The sequence below is a fragment of the Dasypus novemcinctus genome, chromosome 9, assembly GCF_030445035.2.
Source record: "Dasypus novemcinctus isolate mDasNov1 chromosome 9, mDasNov1.1.hap2, whole genome shotgun sequence".
NCBI classification, from domain to species: domain Eukaryota; kingdom Metazoa; phylum Chordata; class Mammalia; order Cingulata; family Dasypodidae; genus Dasypus; species Dasypus novemcinctus.
The window spans coordinates 25,075,751-25,097,516 of NC_080681.1; the positions used below are offsets into that span (position 1 = coordinate 25,075,751).

At 38.2% G+C, this 21,766-nt stretch overlaps 1 protein-coding gene across 4 annotated transcripts in view; it reads right to left on the minus strand.

Annotated features, from left to right (window-relative positions):
- SLC35A3 (solute carrier family 35 member A3) overlaps nucleotides 1–21,766 on the minus strand; it is a 75,737-nt gene that overhangs the window by 37,386 nt on the left and 16,585 nt on the right. For all 4 annotated transcript variants that reach the window (XM_058303126.2, XM_058303129.2, XM_058303128.2 and 1 more), the window contains exons 2-4: nucleotides 8,789–8,993; nucleotides 2,843–2,997; nucleotides 2,648–2,770 (exon numbers count right to left, since the gene is read on the minus strand). In XM_058303126.2, coding sequence (XP_058159109.1) covers nucleotides 2,648–2,770; nucleotides 2,843–2,997; nucleotides 8,789–8,993 — 483 coding nt within the window. The remainder of the gene's footprint in view (nucleotides 1–2,647; nucleotides 2,771–2,842; nucleotides 2,998–8,788; nucleotides 8,994–21,766) is intronic.

Sequence of the window (21,766 nt, forward strand, 5' to 3'; positions counted from 1 at the left end):
TTTTGGCCCACGCAGACCAAACCTATATAGGTTGGAAACCTATAGCTCCATCTCTGCCCCCAAGTCAGGTAAAACAGGGGCTGTGTTTCTTCAGTCTTTCAGGCAACGGCAGGCACTTCTGGCCTGCCTGGCCTGGACTGGTGGGTACCTATGGATCCACCCCCAATAGAACAGGATGGGGCTGGTGTTTCCTCAGCCTCTCTGGGCAACAGCAGGTACTCTTGGCCTACACGGACTGAACTGTTGGGCATCAGTGGTTCCATTCCCACCCCCTAACGGGCAGAAGGGACAGCACTCCCTCAGCCTCTTGGAGCAACTGTAGGTGTATTCAGCTTATATCAATTAGATTGTTGGGCAGTCTAGAAGGTCCACCCCTACCCCTGGCTGGGGGGTGGGGTGGTGCTATATCAGTCTACCTGGGCAATTGCAGTCATTTTGGACCCACAAGGCATAGATTGCTGCCCACACCTGCAGTTCCATCCCTAACCCAGGCAAGAAAGGAAGGGACATGAAGCTTCATCAGTCTCTCTGGGCAACTACAGATGGTCTTGGCCTGCATGACTGGGATTATTATACATGGCTATGGCTATGGTTATGACTCTGTCCCTACCCTTGGCAAAGGAGAAAGGTGAGAGAAGCTTTATCAGTCACTGAGACAATGCAGGCAACTTCAGCCTCCATAGCTTACAGCACCAACTACAACACTGGCTCCTACTACACAACCAGTGAGGGAGAAAGGACAAGAAACCCCTAAAAAGAGAAACTGCACATAGAATAAATATATCTAGTAAGCCAGATGCCAAGACACCAACAAAAAATTACAATCCATACCAAGAAACAGGAATATATGGCCCAGTTAAAGGCACAAGGTAAGCCTCCAGATGACATAGAGGAGTTGAGACAACTATTCATAGATGTTCAGATTTTATTAATAAATTCAATGAGATGGCTAAAGAAATTAAGACTATTAAGAAGACACTGGATGAGCACAAAAAAAAATGTGAAAGCATACATAAAATAAATATGACACATAAAACCCAAAGGTCAAAATGGGTGAAATAAGAATTGCCTTTACAGTAATAATATTGAATGTTAATGGATTAAACTCCCCATTTGAAAGACACAATCTAGTGGAAGGGATAAGAAACTATGAGCCACCTGTGTGCTGTCTGCAAGAGACTCACCTTAGACCCAAGGATACCAATAGATTGAAAGTGAAAGGCTGAAAAAGTATGGAAATGTATAGAGATGATGGTAAGACATTATAATGAGTAGCAGCTCATTTACAAATGGGAATGTGGCTGGAAAGGGTAGCCTAGGGATGTAAATATCATTTGGAAGGAAGCTAGAGAAAAATCTAGGGACTGAATAACAGTCAACCCAGAGGTGGACGAGAATTATGGTTGATGGTACAAATCCAAGAGTGTCCTTCTGTGAGCTAGACCAGATGTACATCACTATTGTAGTGTGGTGGGAATGTAGAGAAGCATGGGGAAAATACAACTGGTGTGACAATGGACTGTGGTTAACAGCAACTGTAATAGTCATGCATCTTTGCCAAAGACGTACTGTGTTGATAATGGCAAAGTTTGGAAAACTTGTGCCAAGTGTATGCTATTGGACCATGGTTAGTTTTAAGAGTCTGATGATATTATCTCATAATTTGTAACAAATGTTCCATCACAGTATGGTGTTCATGAAGGGGTGTTGTATGGAAATTCTGCACATGTGCATGATTGTTTTATAAGTTTGCAAATTCTGTAATAAAAAATATATTTTAAAAAATAATAATAGGGTTTGTTGGGGGAAAATACCCCAAATGTTAAGATATGTTAGTAGTAAGATTTTGACAATATTCTTTCATAACTTGTAACAGATGTCTTCTAACAATGCAAGCTATTGGAAGTGGGTTGATATATGGGACCCCTGAATGATGTTATGCATGTTTGTTTTGTAAGTTCACAACTTTTACTATACACTCTTTATGTTCATGTGTGAATGATATACTTCAATAAAAATTTTTCAAATTAATTTTAAAAAATAGGGCGGGATATGGGAACTCTGTGTTTTATGCCCAAGTTTTCTGTAAACCTACAACTTCTCTAATATTAGAAAAAACAACAACCTCAAAATGGATGAAATCTCCAAATAAGGATATAAAGCAAGAGAAATAACAGGCCCAAAACAACTCCCATATCTAAAAATTGGGCAACCCCAACATCAAAGGAAAGTATCAAGGAAGAGGACCCTGTAAAGGAAACTGATAATGAATGAGCAGAAAGATATGAGAAAAACCAGGAAATAATGGTATCAAGGAAGCTTATAGGCATTAAGAAGAAAGGGGTTAATAATCAACTACTTTATACATCCAGTAAAAGCAACTTTTTTTTTTCATGCAATGTCTTATTCACCTAACTATATTGCTCATTTCTTTATGTCAAGTAGTTTGTTTTTTTTTTCCAATTCTTTGGATCACATATATTTCCTAATACGGTCTTTTGCATAAAGGAAGCCCTCAAAAAAGATGTCAATTGTGAAAAATAAGCATCTATTTGCTTCAACACATAACAGAATCCTATTTTCTCCATGCACAGTAATGTTTGAAACTGTGATAAAAATAAAAGGTATACTTATCTTGAATAATTACCTGAACAAATGCAACTCCTGTCATCAAAATTAGGAGGGAGAGCCACTGGTACACACCTAACTTTTTACTAAGCATAGACACAGAAAATAACGCTGTTGTAAGAATTTTCAACTGATATGTGACCTGAAAAAGAAGACAATGTTATTAATGTTTGTTTGTTTTTTAAAAGAATCATTAAAAATGTATTTTAAGTACCTGATAAGTAGCTGCATCTAGATTTGACAGTGCCACATAGAGTAAATTATTCTGAAGAGTATATATCCCTGATGGAACAGCAAGTTTAAGCGTTTCTGTAGGTTTATTAAGAATTTCATCATGTAGTACTCGATTCAGTGCTCTTAGACTACATTCTAGAGAAAACATGAAATGAACAAAGTCAGTAATTAAGTATCTCTGAATAAGTTAACCTCTCAAGGCCTCAGTTTTCTCATCTGTATAGAGGAAATTATGCTACATGTTAATATACTAGGCTAAAATACATCTTTATGATGCTAATTTTTCAGATACTAAGTATTGGTAGGTAACATATTAAGAACATTATCCTTATAATCTTTCACTGAGATTGATTATATATATTAACTTCATCTATATACATGCACATATTCATGTACATGAATATATATATATTTCTCAAACCAAATGACCAAAGTATTAATTTGTCAATCAAGTATTCTTAGGTTATTTTATCAACATAAACTTGTATATGTGGATTCCATATACTATCAGCCATTCATGCCAATTAATGATTGTGAAGACTTTAATCATGAAAGGAATTAAATCAGTCAGGAAATGCATTTGGCTGCAAACAGAAGACCCAAATGTGGTGGCCTGGAGTTATGTACCCCAGGAAAACATGTTCTTAAATCCATTCCTGAGTGTGAACCCATTGTAAATAGGACCTTCTGATGAGGTTATTTCAGTTAAGGTAGGGCCCAACTCAATCATGACAGGCCTTAATCTTATTACTGGAGGCTATATAGAGAAAGTCAGAGAGAGAGAAACCACAGGAAGCAGCCAGAAACTGGGACAATGGAACCTGAAAGTCAGGAGAAGATGTTGCCATGTACAGTGACATGTCAGACCAAGGCTCACCAGCATCCAGTCCAGAATGCCACAGTCTTTTAGGGGAAAGTACCAGCCTTGAAACTGTGAGCCAATAAATTCCCATTTTTTAAGCCAACCCACTGTACAGTATTTGTTTTAGCAACCAGGAAGCTAAAATGCTAAGTAACACTGACTCAAACCCAAAAGGATTTGACTTTTATGGCATGAGTCTAGGTCCAAAGCTGATGTGGTAGCTCAAATTCTTTCCCTCTTTCCACTCTGCCATCCTCATATAAATTGGCCTTTTACTTTCATGACCTTCATCTATTGTTGAAATGATTATTACAAGGTAACCTAATGACAGTTGTACCTCTGGCTCTTGTTTCAGGCAGCAAAAAGGAAGAAAAGGAAACAGCAGCCCAGCAGTCATCCACTTCATTCTCACTGACCAGAACTGAGTTGCACAGCTATTGCTAGCAGCAAGGGAGATGGGAAATTGAGTATTTTCCTTTATATTCTCCACATTAGAGACAGGAAGGGTATATAGGGTTAGAAATGGACTTTGAGTTAGCTATCCCACAGAAATAATCATAAAAAATGTCCAAAGAATTTTTATATAAATAGATACTTAAACCCCTGAAGAAAGGAGAAATTATATGGAACCCTATCTGCTTCACCAACAATGTTTTGTAGATGATTAACTTTCCTAACATGAAATAGGAAAACATTGATTATAAAATTCTTTTGAAATGAAAAAATATGTAGATTGCTACCTGATACCCATATTTTTCTCAAGCCAAAAATTATGTAACTAAGATTAAAGTAGCCAAGATTTTTTCAGTTTTAGCAGAAAAAAACATCTAGAATATTAGCTTTTTACTTTTTAAATTAAATTTTAAAATAATTAATGCTATCGTATTTTTCTCAATAGCAGTTTATTCCACACTCCTGCCAATTCCTGGTATTATTTTTATTTTTGCCAATCTGAGGGTAGTGAAGCTGTTGTTTTGTGGTTTTAATTTAATTTCCTTGATTGCCGTTGAGGTAAAGCAACTTAAAATATTTATTGGCCATACATGTTTCCTCTTCTGTGAACTGCCTATATATATCCTTTGCTCCCTTTTCTATTTCTTAATAAACTACAGGAGTTCTTTAGATATTCTGGTTATCAATAATTATTGGTTAGATGGCTATTGGGCACTTTCAGGAAGAAGAAGGATTAGAGAGATGAAGGCATCACTTCTTTCCCAGAAAAAAATAGAGGACAAGCAGAAACTGGAGGGCTGCTCTGGGGCTCAGGACACCAGGGAAAGGTGAGACACCACCCAGAAGAGAGGCGCAGAGGATAGAAGTCTCAGCTGGCTGAAAAATGCCTTGAATAGAGCTGTAAAAGCAGCAGTAGATCCATCCCCCCACCTACAGAGCAAATAGCAGTCTGAAGACTGCAGCCACTGTGAACTGCAGAGGATACAGACTGAAAGGGTTACAGGGGTCTTCCTCTCCAAGAAAGGGGAGAAGGAAGGACACAGCCTACAGCAAAGTCAGATTTTGGCCAGAAAACTTGGTCTGCTGCATTGGAGGGATCCCGCACTTCTAGGCCAGGTGCGGCCGCAACATTGTTTGCACTGAGAACTGGCAAGGAGCTAAAGATAATTTGCCTTCTCAAACTCCCTCCCTACCACACTTGATTGGTTGCTGAGAAGGCAGAGGGAAGAAGGGTGAGGCTGGCCAAGGGTGCAGAAAAGCTTCTAAGAAAGTTTGTGAGGCTTGGCCAGCCCTGAGGACACTGCTTCTGCAACTGTAGTAGGTAGCAGTCTCTTAAACTTTACCCCGAAGCACAGGAAACAAAAGAAAAAATAGATTAGGGGACTTCCTCAAAATTAAACACTTCTGCACCTCAAAGGACTTTGTGAAGAGGGTAAAAAGGCAACCTACACAATGATAGAAAATATTTGGAAATCACACATCTGATAAGGGTCTAATATGCAAGATCTATAAAGAGCTCCTACAACTCAACAATAAAAAGACAAATGACCCGATTTAAAAATGTGCAAAAGATCTGAACAGACATTTTTCTAAAGAAGAAATACAAATTGTGAAAATAAATAATGAAAAAAATGTTCAACATCACTGGCTATTAGTGATATGCAAATCAAAGCTACAATGAGATACCATTTTACACCTACAAAAGAATGGCCACTAATAACAAAAGAGAAAACTACAAGTGTTGGAGATGATGTGGAGAGAGAGGAACACTTATTCATTGTTGATGGGAATGGAAAATGGTAAGCCACTGTGAAAGTTTGTTTGGCAGTTCCTAAGGAAGGTGAATATAAATCTACTATGTGATCTTGCAATACCCCTACTAGATATAGACCCAGAACTAAGAGCATGACACAAACAGACATCTGCCCACCAATGTTCATAGCAGCATTATTCACAATTGCCAAAAAATGGAAACAACCTAGGTGTCCACCACCCAAGGAATGGATAAGCAAACTGTCGTATATTCACACTATGGAATATTACTCAGTTGTAAGAAGAAATGAAGTTGTGAAGCATATGACAACATGGGTGAACCTAGAAGATATTATATTGAATGATGCAAGCCAGGCACAAAAGGACAAATATTTTATGATTTCACTATTATGAACTAAATATAAGGAGCAAACCCATGGAGTTAACAGCCAGAATATAAGTCACCAGAGAATAGAAGGTGGTTAGAGAATCAAAAACTGAGGTTTAACCTGTGCAGAATTGGGAAAAAGTTATTTGGAAATGAATAGAAATGGTGAAAGCACATCATAAGATTTGCATTTGGTAGTGCTAACATATACGGGTATGATGGTGGTTCGATTTTTCTTGGGTTGTTTCTTTTTTTTTGAGTAATGAAAATGCTTTAATATTGATTGAATTGAGGAATGTGCAACTCAATGATTATACCAAATGCCATTGACTGCAGACAAATTTGGATAAATTATAAGGTTTATGAACAAAAAAATAATAGGGTAGGTTGGGGGAAAAATACACCAAATGCAAGATAAGAACTATAGTTATACTTTGATGCTCTTTCATAATTTGTTAGAAATGTTTCATAACAATGCAACATATTTGTGATGGGGTGATGTAAGAGAGTTCTGTATGAAGTTATGCATGTTTGTTTTATAAGTTCACAACTTTTACTATACACTTATTGTTTATATATTTTCATTTAGGAATGATATATTTCAATAAATTGTTTTTAAAATAATTTGTTGGTTATATGTGATGCAAATATCTTCTCTTAGTCTGTGGCTTATCTTTTCACCTGCTTTAATATATAGAAGGTTTTCATTTTAATGAACCCCAAATTATCTATTTTTTTCCTTTATGATTTATTTGTGCTTTTAATATCTTGACTGAAATCATTCATTGTTCCAGGATCATAACTTTTTGCTTTTTACATGTCCCTCTTGAATACAGTGGAATTTATTTTTGTGCATAGTGTGTCATGCTTTCGTTCTTTGAAAGGTGGTTTTATCCCATCTCTCTACAATATAACTACCCATGTCAGAAATACCTTTAATGCATCTCTGACAGACCTGGAGCATTTAATGTCTGCTGCTAAGATTTCCACTAAAAATCCAAGAAAAAGAAGGTCCTCATGCTGTCTGTCTGCTGGTGGCAGCCAAGACTGAATGGCGGAATACAAGAAATTCAAAAAACATGGTGGAGGGGAAACAATCTTTGCAACTTAGAAACTTGTAAACAGTGGGGGAAAAAAATCAATGTTTAATTTAAAAATAAATACCTTTAGCCCCACATTGCTAAATGTAGTTGATACTACTGTTCATACTTTTGCTACTGTTTACCTCAACAGCAAATATACTTTCTCAGCTTCCCTATCGACATTTTCCTGGATTTCTTTGTATGTGTTGGTGACTGCCTCAGTCTTCTAGCGCTGGTTCCTCCATTTCAGTATGACTTCTAAATGTTGGGAATACTACAGAACTTAGTCTTGGGACTTCTCTTCTTAATATATTCTAGGTTACCTCATCCAGCCCTTAACTTTAAAGTACTCTATAAGGTGACAAATTCTTGAGCTCCATATTCATGTATTCCACTATTTAATATCTTGCTTTGAATGCCTTATAGGTATCTCAAACTTAACATGGACCAAAGAGAAATATTAATCCCCACCCTAAATTATCTTCTGCATATATTTCATTACATTCATTCATCCAGTGATTTAAGTCTAAAAACCTAAGAATTATCCCTCAAACTGTATTACTCCTCCTTTTCCCCTACCATCTCACATCTAATCCATCAGCATAATTCCTACCTTCTTGCACCCAATCCATCTCATAAACATCCTCTCTTCTCCAACCCCATATGCATTACCACAACCTAAGTCACAGTCAACATCATCTTTCTGACAGAACTAGTGTAACAGCTTCCCAATGTGGCTTGCTGCTCCTATTCTTGCACCTCCTCTACTGTCAGTACAGCTGTCAAGCTGGTCAGGTTGTCACATTTTAGTATGCAAAACAGACCATATTTTAAACTCTTCAATTATTTACCTTTGCTTTTACAATGAAATTCATGGCCTACAAGGCCATCAAGCATTGTCTGTTTTCCGAATACCATTTCAATCTCTTTGTTACATTTTTCTCCAAGGTAAATATGCTCCAGCCACAAGGGCCACCATGATAATCTCAAAAGTATGCCGAATTAGCCACTGCTGAACTAATCAATGCAGCAAATAAAATAAAAAGCCTTGACCTTAGTAAAATATTATTGCGCATCCTCTAGTTTTCTGACAGTCACAGAATTACAGAATTGACTCTTATTCTCAAATTATTATAAAGGCAAGAAACTGCTTCACCTGCACAGCATATTAACAGGAAGATGTGAATCATGGTATCAATTAGAATAAAATGCCAGCAACTACCTTAATAAAATAAAAATATTGAAATGTACGTAATTCTAGGGCATTAGATAATGGCAATAGTGTTCAAATGTGCAGTTATTAATATACATTTACACACATCATATTTAAATAATAAAAGAATACATTGCCTTGACTTAAAAAAAAAAAAAACAACTCTAGATACCTACTGCTGTCTTTGTAGACCAGTAAAATGCAAGCCATTATCTTCAGAAGTTCAGCAACAACCACTGCAGTGGAAGACAGATATCGAGGTCCTTCCTCTTTTAAAGTCCTAGAATAACGCATTGTAAGAACCAAACTGGTAGTCTGAAAGACCAAAATTCCCAAGGAAAGATACTTTAGGTTGGTGGACATGGTCTTATCTTCATTTGCCTGAAAAATAAAACAAACAGGGCAATTAAATGAACTTATAAAATACAGAAACTAATATCTTAAAAATCAGTAAGAGACTTCCAGTTTTGGGTAAGATGGGGTAAACACATTCCACTCTAGTCTTCCTGCCAATAACAGTTTAAAAGCCTTGGACTAAAGACATAAAGCAACTGGTCTGCCAAGAGTTCTGTCCTTCAGAGTCACTGTCTTCCCAGTCCTTTGGGGCTTCTTTGTTGTTGCTGTGGTTCTATGCCTGTTGATGGTTTAAGACTATGGCTTTAGCCCCTAGGAAGAGATGCATAGGAGGAAAACTAACTAACAAACAAAAAACCCCAAATGCCCAGGGAACTCATTTTCTAAGTCTGAAGAAAATAAGGCAGGACTTAGAAAATGAGTCAGAACTATTCCACCTGGGTATTCTGGAGTAGAGCCTTCTTTTTTTTTTTAAAGATTTATTTATCTATTTCTCTCCCCTCCGCCGCCCCGGCTATCTGTTCTCTGTGTCTATTTGCTGCGTCTTCTTTGTCTGCTTCTGTTATCAGCGGCACGGGAATCTGTATTTTTTGTTGCGTCATCTTGTTGTATCAGCTCTCCGTGTGTGTGGCACCATTCTTAGGCAGGTTGCACTTTCTTTCGCGCTGGGCAGCTCTCCTTATGGGGAGCAGTCCTTGCACGTGGAGCTCCCCTACACGGGGAACACCCCTGCATGGCAGGGCACTCCTTGCGCGCATCAGCACTGCGCGTGGGCCAGCTGCACATGGATCAAGGAGGCCTGGGGTTTGAACCGGGGACCTCCCATGTGGTAGGCGGATGCCCTAACCACTGGGCCAAGTCCACTTCCCGATGGGGTAGAGCCTTCTTGACCATGCCTACCCTGCAATAATGAGAGCAGAGGTGTCAGCCTTCCCCCTCTCCAATGATCACTGCAGTCACAGAGACTATATGCAGAACATCATTCCTGTACTATACTAGGTGATTTTCAGCAGAGCTGGCATTCTTTCCCTCTCCTTGGCAGCTGTCTGCTAAAATGGAACACTTAAATATGAACCAGTATCTCATAATACAATATTTAAAATATCCAGGATATAATCCAAAATTGCACATTATACCAAAAACCAGGAAAAATCTCAACTCAGAAGAGAAAAGATAATCAACATACCCCAACACAGAGATAAAAAACGTTGGAATTATTAGACAAGGGTTTCACAGAAGCTATCATAAAAATGTATCAACAAGAGAAGTAGGTGTGTCTCAGTGGTCTGAGCACCTGCTTCCCATGTACAAGGTAGGTTCAATTCTCGGTACCTCCTAAAATAAATATACACACACATATATATCAACAAGCAATTATGAACACTTTTGAAAAAATTTTAGACCCACATAAAAGCTGCAACCATCATATAGGGAGTTCTACACCTTTCATCCAGCCTCCCTCTAACAACTACAGTTGCAAGATCCCTATATTTACCTGAAGTATTTGAGTATTTACTCTTTCCACGGAGCCACACTGTCACCCAAGGTGGCTCCCTCATCTGTTTGCTCGTTATTTGCTTGCTCTCTGCACATTGTTTTTGCTTGTTGTTTGTTCTCTTTAGGAGGCACTGGGAACCAAACCTGGGACCTCCCGTGTGGGAGACGGGCACTCAACTGCTTGAGCCACATCCTCTCCCCTGAGTATTTACGCTTAATAGATTCACTTTAAATACAAAGACACAAATAGATTTAAAACTAAAAAGATGGAAAAAGATATACCATGAGAAAAATATATACAACAAGACGGGAGTGATTAATGATAAGAATCATTTCTGGAATCGAAGGATATACAATGATAAAAAGGTCTATACATTAGGAAGATATAACAATTATAAATTTATATTTGCTTAACATAGCTTCAATATATATAAAGCAAAAACTGACAGAACTAAAGTGAAAATCAGATAAATCCACAGTCACAAGAGATTTTTAAACCACGTCTCAGTAATTAATATGATAGACCAAAAAAAAAAAAAATCAGTGAAGCTACAGAAAGATATGAATGGCACTATCAACTACCGTAACTGTGGTAGACATGGAGATGTTCCCCCAAATCCTCCTTCAAGGAAGGGCTTAATGCAGAGTCCTGCATCTAATAACTCGATGGAGTGAGGGTATAAGTTCTGGGCTATTTTGATTTGACAAGCAAGGTTGCAGGTTATAAAGTTAATATACAAGAAAAGCGAACCTGGCTCAATTGATAGAGCATCCACCTTCACATAGGAGGTCCAGGGTTCAAACACAGGGCCTCCTGGCCCATGTGGTAAGCTGGCCCACGTGCAGTGCTGCCACACGCAAGGAGTGCCATGCCACACAGGGGTGTCCCCCACATAGGGGAGCCCCATGCGCAAGGAGTGCACCCCACAAGGAGAGTCTCTCCATGCAAAATAAGCACAGCCCGCCCAGGAGTAGTGCCGCACACATGGAGAGCTGACACAGCAAGATGACACAAGAGAAAAGAGACACAGGTTCCTGGTGCCACCGAGAATGCAAGCAGACACAGAAGAAGAACACACAGCGAATGGACACAAGAGCACACACAATGGGCAGGGGGAAGGGGAAAGAAATAAATAAATCTTTAAAAAAAAATAAGTTAATATATAAAGTTCAATTGTGTTCCTATGTACCAGCGATGAACAAGTGGAATTTGAAATTAAAATTTAAAAAACAATACTTTTAACAGTAGCACCAAAGAAAGGAGAGCAATAATTAGATTTAAGCCTATTGAAATATGTACAGGGTCTATATACAGAAAAACTGCAAATTCTGGTGAACAAGAGATTTGAATAAATGGAGTGATATTCTGTGTTCCAGACTGGAAGACTCAATATTTTTGAGATGGTAATTCTTCTCAAATTCATCTAAAGACTCAGCACAATCTTAAACAAAATCCCAGCAGGCCTTTTTTTCTGTAGAAATTGACAAGCTAATTTAAAAATTCATATAAACATGGATTGAACAAGGCAGAGGACCATGTAACACAGTGAACCGAGGTGAATGATGAACTGCGACTAACAGTACAAATATGAGAACATTCTCTCATGAACTATACATTGTATAACAAAAAACAGTACTAATACATGGTAATAATAGGGATGGTTTATGGGTAAAACACACCAAATATAAACTATGGACTATAGATAACAGTAACATTATGATGATGTTCTTCCATCATTTGTAACAAATGTGTCACAACAATGTAAGGTGTTGTTGATAGGGAGATGTATGGGAATCCTGTATGGTATGCATGATTGCTTTGTTAACTCACAACTTCTCAAATTAAAAAAAAAAGGAAAAAAATCATATCAAAACAGAAAGAACTGAAAACCAGAAATATTTTGGAAAAAAACAAACTGGAAATTGAACTCTTGGACTTCAAGACGTTTTATAAAGCCATAGTAATCAAGACTGTTTGATACTACATAAAAATAGAAATATAGATCAATGGAGTCGAACACAGTCCACACATAATGTGGTCAACTGATTTTCAATAAAGGTACCAAAAAGAAAGAAGTCTTTTCAACAAATAGTTCTGGAACAAAACTTCTGTTTTTTGTTTGTTTGTTTTTCAAATAAATCTCTACTCTTACCTGCCTCACACCAAATATTAACTATAAATGGAGCACAGACCTATCATAAAAGCTACAACTATAAATCTTCAAGAAGAAAACAAAAATATCTCTGCCACCTAGGGATAGGCAAAGAGTTCTTAGATAGGACACTGAAAGCAGAACCATAAAAGAAAAAAATGGAAAAATTAGACATCATCACAATTTAAAACTGCTCTTGAAGAATAATGAAAAGGTAAACCACACAATGGGAGAAAATATTCTCAATACAATATCTAAAAATGGCCCAGTAGCCAAAATACATACAGAACTCTTGTAACTCAAAAAGAAGACAACTCAATTTGAAAATGGGCAATATGGGAAGTGGACTTGACTCAATGGTTAGAGCTTCTGCCTACCACATGGGAGGTCCAAGTTTCAAACCCAGGACCTCCTGACCCGTGTGAAGCTGGCCCACGCACAGTGCTGATGTGCTCAAGGAGTGCCCTGCCATGCAGGGGTGTCCCCTGAGTAGGGGAGCCCCACGTGCAAGGAGTGTACCCCGTAAGGAGAGCCACCCAGCACAAAAGGAAGTTCAGCCTGCCCAGGGGTGGCACTGCACACACGGAGAGCTGATGCAGCAAGATGACGCAACAAAAAGAGACACAGATTCCCAGTGCCGCTAACAAGAATAGAAGCAGACACAGAGGAAGACACAACGAACGGACACAGAGAGCAGACAACCGGGGGTGGGGGAGCGGGGGCGGGAGAGAAATAAATAAATAAATCTTTAAAAAAGGCGGGGGGCAATAGATGTAAATAGTCATTTTGCCAAAAAGAGATAAATGAATGTCTAATATATACATGAAAAAATGTTCAGCATCATTAGTCTTTAGGGAAATACAAATTAAAACCTCAATGAGGTAATGCAGCTGCAACTGCTGGTTGGCTCTTGGCAAGACATAGGGTTGTCCATAATGCCTAAGGCTAGGTTCCAACTAAACTCCCCAGGATGGAACGGGATGTCCATGGCTCTTGTATTAGACTGGCTATGAGTAAAGGTGGAAGTCAAGGAATGTTGGGTGGCTCCTGGAGGAAAATGACCAGATGATCTGCTATATAGTAGAGGTCAGAACAAGGGGTCAAGTGAACAAGTGTGTCCAATACTAGCATGTGTTACACAGAAATCTCAACCAATCAGTGCTTCAAAAATGGTGGAATATTATAATCTTCCAGTTGGCTGTTTAAGTATAACTCAACATAATCCTTCTCCTATGAAATGAAGACAGGTTCTTTACAAACTCAACTATTTAAAACATGACTGAAACCTTTGTGACCCTTTAAAAATGTGAAAATGTGAAAAAAGCTTCTAAACTAATGATATTTTCAATGCAAATATTTATTTTAATAATTTAGCGGACCCTCAATAATGTCCTCTTTCCTGAAATGGGAACATGTCTGAGTAACAAACATTATGGGCACCTTCAAGTCTACCTCTTTAAATTTCAACCTGAAAAGGAAACTGAGGTGTTGGTCAATCAGTAGGAAATGGTAAGATCCCCAAGTGAGACATTGGCAAATAGACATGAACTATGTGCTCCCTTCTCCCAGTTTGTAGTTGTGGTCCCTCTGACTGCTCTTTTCAGGTTGCTTTGAAATAAAGCCTGCCTTTCCACAAAAGATTGATGTGGAAGGATAGAAGTTTCCATGTAGTAAGTATTCTGTTCCGTTTTCCAGAAAAACTGCAAGAACTTAAAAACAAACAACACAATGAGATAACCAATGCACACCTCTTAGAACGACTAAACTTTTTAAAACTGATTGCAGAAAGTGCTGAAAAGGAAATTAGAGCAAATGGAACTCTTCTCACATTGCTAGTGGGGACAATCACTTATTTAAAAAAAAAAAGTTTCAGGGGAGCAGATATAGCTCAAGTGGTTGAGTACCTGTTTATAATTTCTTTAAAACTCTCAAAACAAAGCCCCATTTACAGTTCTTAGATACATGACCCTTTCTTTCCTTACTTCATCATTATTGTAATACTTATAGTACATTGAAACAGATTCAACAAACATTATTTAGTGCCTACACTTGGCTAAATACCATGGTTACAGAGAGATCTTATCCTAGCAGGAACAAAATCTAGCTTACTAAATTTAGCAGTTCCTACCTCCAAAGGAATATGCTCCCAATACAAATAAGTATGATGAATATAAGGCTAAATTTTTTAAGAGTGAAAAACATATAGTTTGGAAAAAAATGATTTTATCCATTTCATTTGAATTTCAGAGAGAAAAGGGAATAATATATCTCTTCTTGTCACACACAGATCAGAGGATCAAGCTTTGAAGAAAGAGTATACAGACTTCTACATATCTCACTTTTGTAAATACACTAGCAGAAGAATTCTAATGTAAAACCATACAACAGCATTTTAGCTGAAAGATGCTTTAGAAATCATCTATTACAACTTCTTCATTTTAAAAATGAAGAAAATAGTGACCAAATAAGATGACTTGCCCACGGTCACATAACTACTATTTGGAAATGGCAGGTTATAGAGTTAAATATCAACTTCCTTGGTTCCCAATAGATTCTACTAAAGAACTTCAGTGGATATCCTGGTGGCTTTATCTCTGAATGGAAAGAGAGTGAGATGTCAGCATCAGGCATCTGATTCTCATGGAAAATGTCAAACAATGATTTCAAATTTGTTCATGAAAGTTTTTTATTTATGTAATGCAACCAAGGTCATAAAGGACCTGTCATAATAGCAGTATTTCAAATGCAAATTTTAAGCTCAGATACTAAGGCAGGTATATTTACAATTTTGCTTTTACATTTCCAAGCATATACATCAATACAACATTCACCTTGATAATACAGTTCTTATTAATGCTCTTGGTAATTTACAATTTATGTAAAAAAAACTTAGTAAAATATTTGCAAACAAATGACCATTCATACCAAATCACTTGTAAAGAAATACAATTTAAATTACTTACTTTGAGAAGAAACTCTCAAAACTCTAAAACTCTAGAAAAATACTCTAGAAAAAAACTCTAGAAAAATACTAGAATTTGCAAGATTATACAAATACAGTTTGGTTTGAGTACCATATAGGTAAAAGTAAGTATTTTCATTTAATACAAACCATAAATGCACAGCAAATCCATAAATATGAAATCAACCACAAAAGAAATTATGTTTCACTTCTACAATTTATATTATTTCCTCATTTGAAAATCTACAATATATTCCTGCTATAGTTAAAAACAAACTACAATTTTGTGTTTAACATTTAATTTCAGCCTCTTCTACATTTTTTTTTCTTTTGCTACTTAATTCTCCTTCTTTTACCCTTTCATATGTTGTCAATTGTCTGATTTCCCTATTATTCTGTTTCATAAAAATCTCCTATATAAGAAACTTAGATACCAAGAATCAACAAAAACTTACTGTAGGACCTGGGTGTCTGAAGCCCTCAGGAGCACCACTACCTGGGGCTGTATGTACTTCGGCTGTCTCTGAGATCCTGCTGAGACATACATAAACACGACCCCTCTGATGACCTCCCGACTCATCTTGAAATCTCTTAGCCATATAAACTCATTTGGAATTTGTCCTCCTGAGTGTGATGGAGTTGGACTCAGATGTGACTTCTCTACACATGCCTCTTCAGTCCCTTTTATTGAACCTGTGGTTAGCGCAGGCAGTGGGATACGCCCAGGAGAATTGAATCTCTGGGCTGTCCGTATGGCAGCTGGGCTCTGAGCCTCAGCGGTGTTACAGCACCTACTCTCCAGTTTGTTGTACTTACCCAGGTTGGCTGACAGGGGGGTGAGGATGAACAATCACCACACCAAGGAACTGAGAGAGTCTACAGTTGTCGGCACGAGAGCTGTGTGGGATTGAGGCCCCTCTCAACTGAGAGGTGGAATAGGCAACACCACCCCAGGGTCCTCAGGATTGAGGAATAAAATATGGAGTAGAGTGGATTTACTGGTATTCTACTATAGAATTATTGTGACTCTAGCAATGGAAGAAATTATATCATTGACGTGGAGACTTTGGCCACGGAAGTTGCAGAAGGCAGGGAGAGGAAAAAGAGGTGTGATATTGGGGCATTTTCGGAACTTGGAGTTGCAGGGACAGATGCGGGACCTTAAATATCCCACCGTAACCCACTGAATGGACTGGGAGAGAGTGTAAACTACCATGTAAATTATAATCCATGCTGTGTAGCAGTGCTCCAAAATGTATTCATCAATTGCAATGAATGTACCACACAAATGAAAGGAGTTGTTGATATGGGAAAAGTGTGGGGTGTGGGGAGTGGGGCATACAGGAACCTCCTATATTTTTTAATGTAACATTTTGTGTGATCTATGTAGCTTATAAAAATAAATTAAAAAATATATTAAAGAAAAAAAACAAAAACAACACACACACAAAAAAACTCTATTAAGCCAGTCAACAAATTACTGCCCAAGTTCTTTTAAGGACCCTGGTTACTAAACTTTCTGACCCCATTTGGTATTCAGTGAGGCTCCCAAAAATACAGGAGTCAGAAAGTCAGGAGTGCTTAAGTGTCCCACTTTCACCTTAACCAGTAAAACCTTAATAAAGCACTCTTTCTGATTACTAGGGTAAATGACATTATTTCATTCTGATAGTTTTTCTTTGTTTTTGTTTGTTCCGCGTTTTTTAAAAAAGAATGTTTACCTCTTTATTTGCTTATAAAAGTAGTATATGCTTAGTAAGAAAAAAGTGGAAAATTTCAAATTACATTAATAAGTAAAAGTTTCAGCCACATTCCTACCACCCAATGACATCTAATGATATTTTGTTATATATTCTGTCAATGTTTCTTTACTTATTTCATTTTTTCGTAAATCCATAAAGCGCTATGATTTCAATAGCAAAGCAAGAATAAGGCTAGATTTTTAAAGATATTCTCAATAAACAGATTTCAACAACCTTTTGGTCCTCCTACTTATATAGAAAATAAAGTCTTGTAGCCATAGGGTTTCACCTTCTCCTAAAAATATACATATCTTTCTTATGGGAAAAAAAAATTGGAGTTTTAAATATACAGAAAAATATCAGGAATATAACATCCATAATTCCACCATCGAGCAAAATTAACTTTCCTTTTTTTTTTCAGGAGGTACTAGGGATTGAAACTGGGACTTCATACATGCCAACCAGGCACTCTACCACTGAGCTATACCTGCTCCCCCTTATCTTTCCTTTTTTAAAGGAATAAAGCATTACAACTAAAGTCAAAGTCTCCTTTAATTCACTAAAGTCCTATTCCTCTCCCCTTCCTCCATAGGAAACCATTATCATGAGTTTGGAATGTATATTTCTGGTCCACCTTTAAAATTTTTATATGCCTGTATAGATATACCCATAAATATTTTAATATACATACATGGCATCAAACTGTATATATGATTTGTCAGCTTGCTTATTTTATTTGGCATTGTTTTAAGATCTGTGTTGATATATAGACCTAGTTCATTTTTATTTATTTATTTATTTTTTTAAGATTTTTAAAATTTATTTATTTAATTCCCCTCCCCTCCCCCGGTTGTCTGTTTTCTGTGTCTTTTTGCTGCGTCTTGTTTCTTTGTCCGCTTCTGTTGTCAGCAGCACGGGAAGTGTGGGCGGCGCCCTTCCTCGGCAGGCTGCTCCCTCCTTCGCCCTGGGCGGCTCTCCTTACGGGTGCACTCCTTGCGCGTGGGGCTCGGGGGACACCCCTGTGTAGCACGGCACTCCTTGCGCGCATCAGCACTGCGCATGGCCAGCCCCACACGGGTCAAGGAGGCCTGGGGCTTGAACCGCGGGCCTCCCATGTGGTAGACGGACGCCCTAACCACTGGGCCAAAGTCCGTTTCCCTAGTTCATTGTTTTGTTTTTTTTTTTTTTTTATATTTTATTTATTTATTTTTTTTTAATTTTTTTATTTTTTATTGACTTAGTAATAATATTACATTAAAAATATATATGTGAGGTCCCATTCAACCCCACCCCCCCACCCCCCCTCTCCCCCCCCCCAACAACACTAGTTCCCATCATCATGACACATCCATTGGATTTGGTAAGTACATCTTTGGGCACCTCTGCACCTCATATACATTGGTTCACATCATGGCCCATACTCTCCTCTATTCCATCAAGTGGGCCCTGTGAGGATTTACAATGTCCGGTGATTACCTCTGAAGCACCATCCAGGGCAGCTCCATGTCCCGAAGACGCCTCCACCTCTCATCTCTTCCTGCCTTTCCCCATACCCTTTGTCCATTATGTCCACTTTTCCCAATCCAATGCCACCTCTTCTATGTGGACATTGGATTGGTTGTGTCCATTGCACCTCTATGTCAAGAGGAGGCTCAGATTCCACCTGGATACTGGATGCAATCCTCCCATTTTCAGTTGTAATCACTCTAGGCTCCATGGTGTGGTGGTTGTCCTTCTTCAACTCCATCTTAGCTGAGTGTGGTAAGTCCAATAAATCAGATTGTAGGTGCTGGAGTCTGTTGAGGCTCAGGATCTGGCTATCACATTGTCAGTCCAGAGATTCAAATCCCCTAAATATATCTTAAACCCCAACATTATCTGCACCTCCAGCACATTAGCATGAAAGTCTTATGAAGGGAGATCCCATCTGAGTCCAGATTCATCACACATAAACACCATTTCCAAAGAGGGGCCATCTGCCCTGGTAGTTAACCCCATCGGCCATGACCATAACTCCCATGGGTCTCTTTAGCCCTCAAAGGTAGTTCATTGTTTTTAACAGCTCTATAATATCCCATCAAATAAGTGGACCTTTTATTTATTCATTCTCCTACTATTAGAACATTTACGATCTTTTTCTGTTTTCTTTTTTAATAACACCTTAAAATTTTTCAACAATTAGCTCCTAAATGTTATAAAAGTCACAAGTATTTTGGAGCAATTTTTCTAAAATGTAGTATTTCATGATTCCTTAGGTCCCTTCCAGTTCTACAGACAGAAGCACACACAATGATTCTATTGTCTAATTGCAATTTTTCATCTAAAAGTTTCATGTGAATTTTTAAATTATAGACTTTTGAATATCTACATGATATGTAGCTATTGCAAAATTATTATATAATATCTGTATAATAAACATGACTAATTGTAATATTTATGTATGTTTGTGTATATATTTTTTTCCCTCCCCCCCCCCACTGCCTGCTCTGTGTTCATTTGCTGTGTGTTCTTCTGTGTCCACTTGTATTCTTGTCAGTGGCACTGGGAATCTGCTTATCTTTTTTGTTGCATCATCTTGTTGTGTCAGCTCTCCGTGTGTACGGTGCCACTCCTGAGCAGGCTGCGCTTTGTTTCGCACGGGGCAACTCCCCTTGCAGGGTGCACTCCTTGCACGTGAGGCTCGCCTATGCAGGGGACACCCCTGCATGGCACAGCACTCCTTGCATGCATCAGCACTGGGCATGGGCCTGCTCACCACACAGGTTACAAGACCCTGGGTTTGAACCCTGGACCTCCCATATAGTAGGCAGATGCTCTATTCATTGAGCCAAATCCGCTTCCCTACTATTCTTTGGATACAGCGAACACACTATAAAAAAATGCTGGTAATTTTTTTTTTAGGTGTTACCAGGAATTGAACCTGGGACCTCATATATGCAAAGGAGTCACTCACCCACTGAGCTATACCCACTCCCCTGCTGGTATTTCTAAAAGTCCTTTATTATAACTTTGAATACCAGGAATATTTCAGGGTTTACCCTAATAGATTTTGTTTTTGTTTTTTGGCTAGTGAATAGTTAATTTCCTTTCTTTTTTGCATTTTAAAAAATTTATTGCAGTATATCACTCATACATAAACATAAACAGTAAGGGTATAATAATAGTTGTGAACTTACAAAACAAACATACAAAGCCTCATACAGTACTCTCATACCTCACCCTACCACCAATACCTTGCATTGTTGTAAACATTTTTAGCTACTAATGAAAGAGCATCCTCAAAGTATTACTACTAATCAAACTGTCTTATATTTGGTGTATTTTCCCCTAACCCACCCTATTATTATTATATCATTTATACATGAACATAAACAGTAAGTGTACAGTAAAGGTTGTGAACTTACAAAGCAAACATGCCTAACATCATACAGGGGTCTCATACATCAACCCACCACTAACACCTTGCAGTGTTGTGAGACATTTGGTACAAATTATTAAAGAATCTATCATCAAAATCTTACCCCATATCTTACATGTTGCATATGTTTTCCTCAACCCACCTAAATATTATCTTTTTAAAAATATTTTTATTATAGAAGTTGTGAACTTATAAAACAATCGTGCACATATGCAGAATTCCCATACAATACTCCTATATCACCACACAACACCATGGCGGAACATTTGTTATAGATTATAAGATAATATCATCAGACTATTACCACTAACCATGGTCCATAGCATATATTTGGCACACATTTTCCATACTTCCCCATTATCAACACAACACAACTTTGGCAAAGATGCATAAATATTAGTGTTGCTGAGTCCATGTCATACCAATTGTATTTTTCCATGCTTCTCTACATTCCCACCACACTACAATAGTGACGTACATCTGCTCTAACTCACAGAAGGACACTCTCGCATCTGTATCATCAGCCACTACTCTCATCCACCTCTGGATTTACTGTGTTAGTCAGTCCCTAGATTAGTCTCTAGCTTTCTGTCTATTGGTATTTACATCCCTAGGCTACCCTTTCCAGCCACATTCCCATTCATAAAACAGCTGTTACTCACTATGTTACCATCGACTCTACACATTTCCACACTTTTACAGTGAAGTAAATTAAAACTTCCACATACATTAAGAATCACAGTACATCTCAGTCCTCCTCTTATCTCCTTTAAGAATCCACCATCGGGGAAGCGGATTTGGCCAAACAGATAGGGTGTCTGCCTACCACATGGGAGGTCCAAGGTTCAAACCCAGGGCATCCTAACCAGTGTGATGAGCTGGCCCACGCGCAGTGCTGATGTGAGCAAGGAGTGCCGTGCCATGCAGGGGTGCCCCTGTATAGGGGAGCCCCACATGCAAGGAGTGCACCCCATAAGGAGAGCCGCCCAGCATGAAAAAAATGTGCAGCCTGCCCAGGAGTGGCGCTA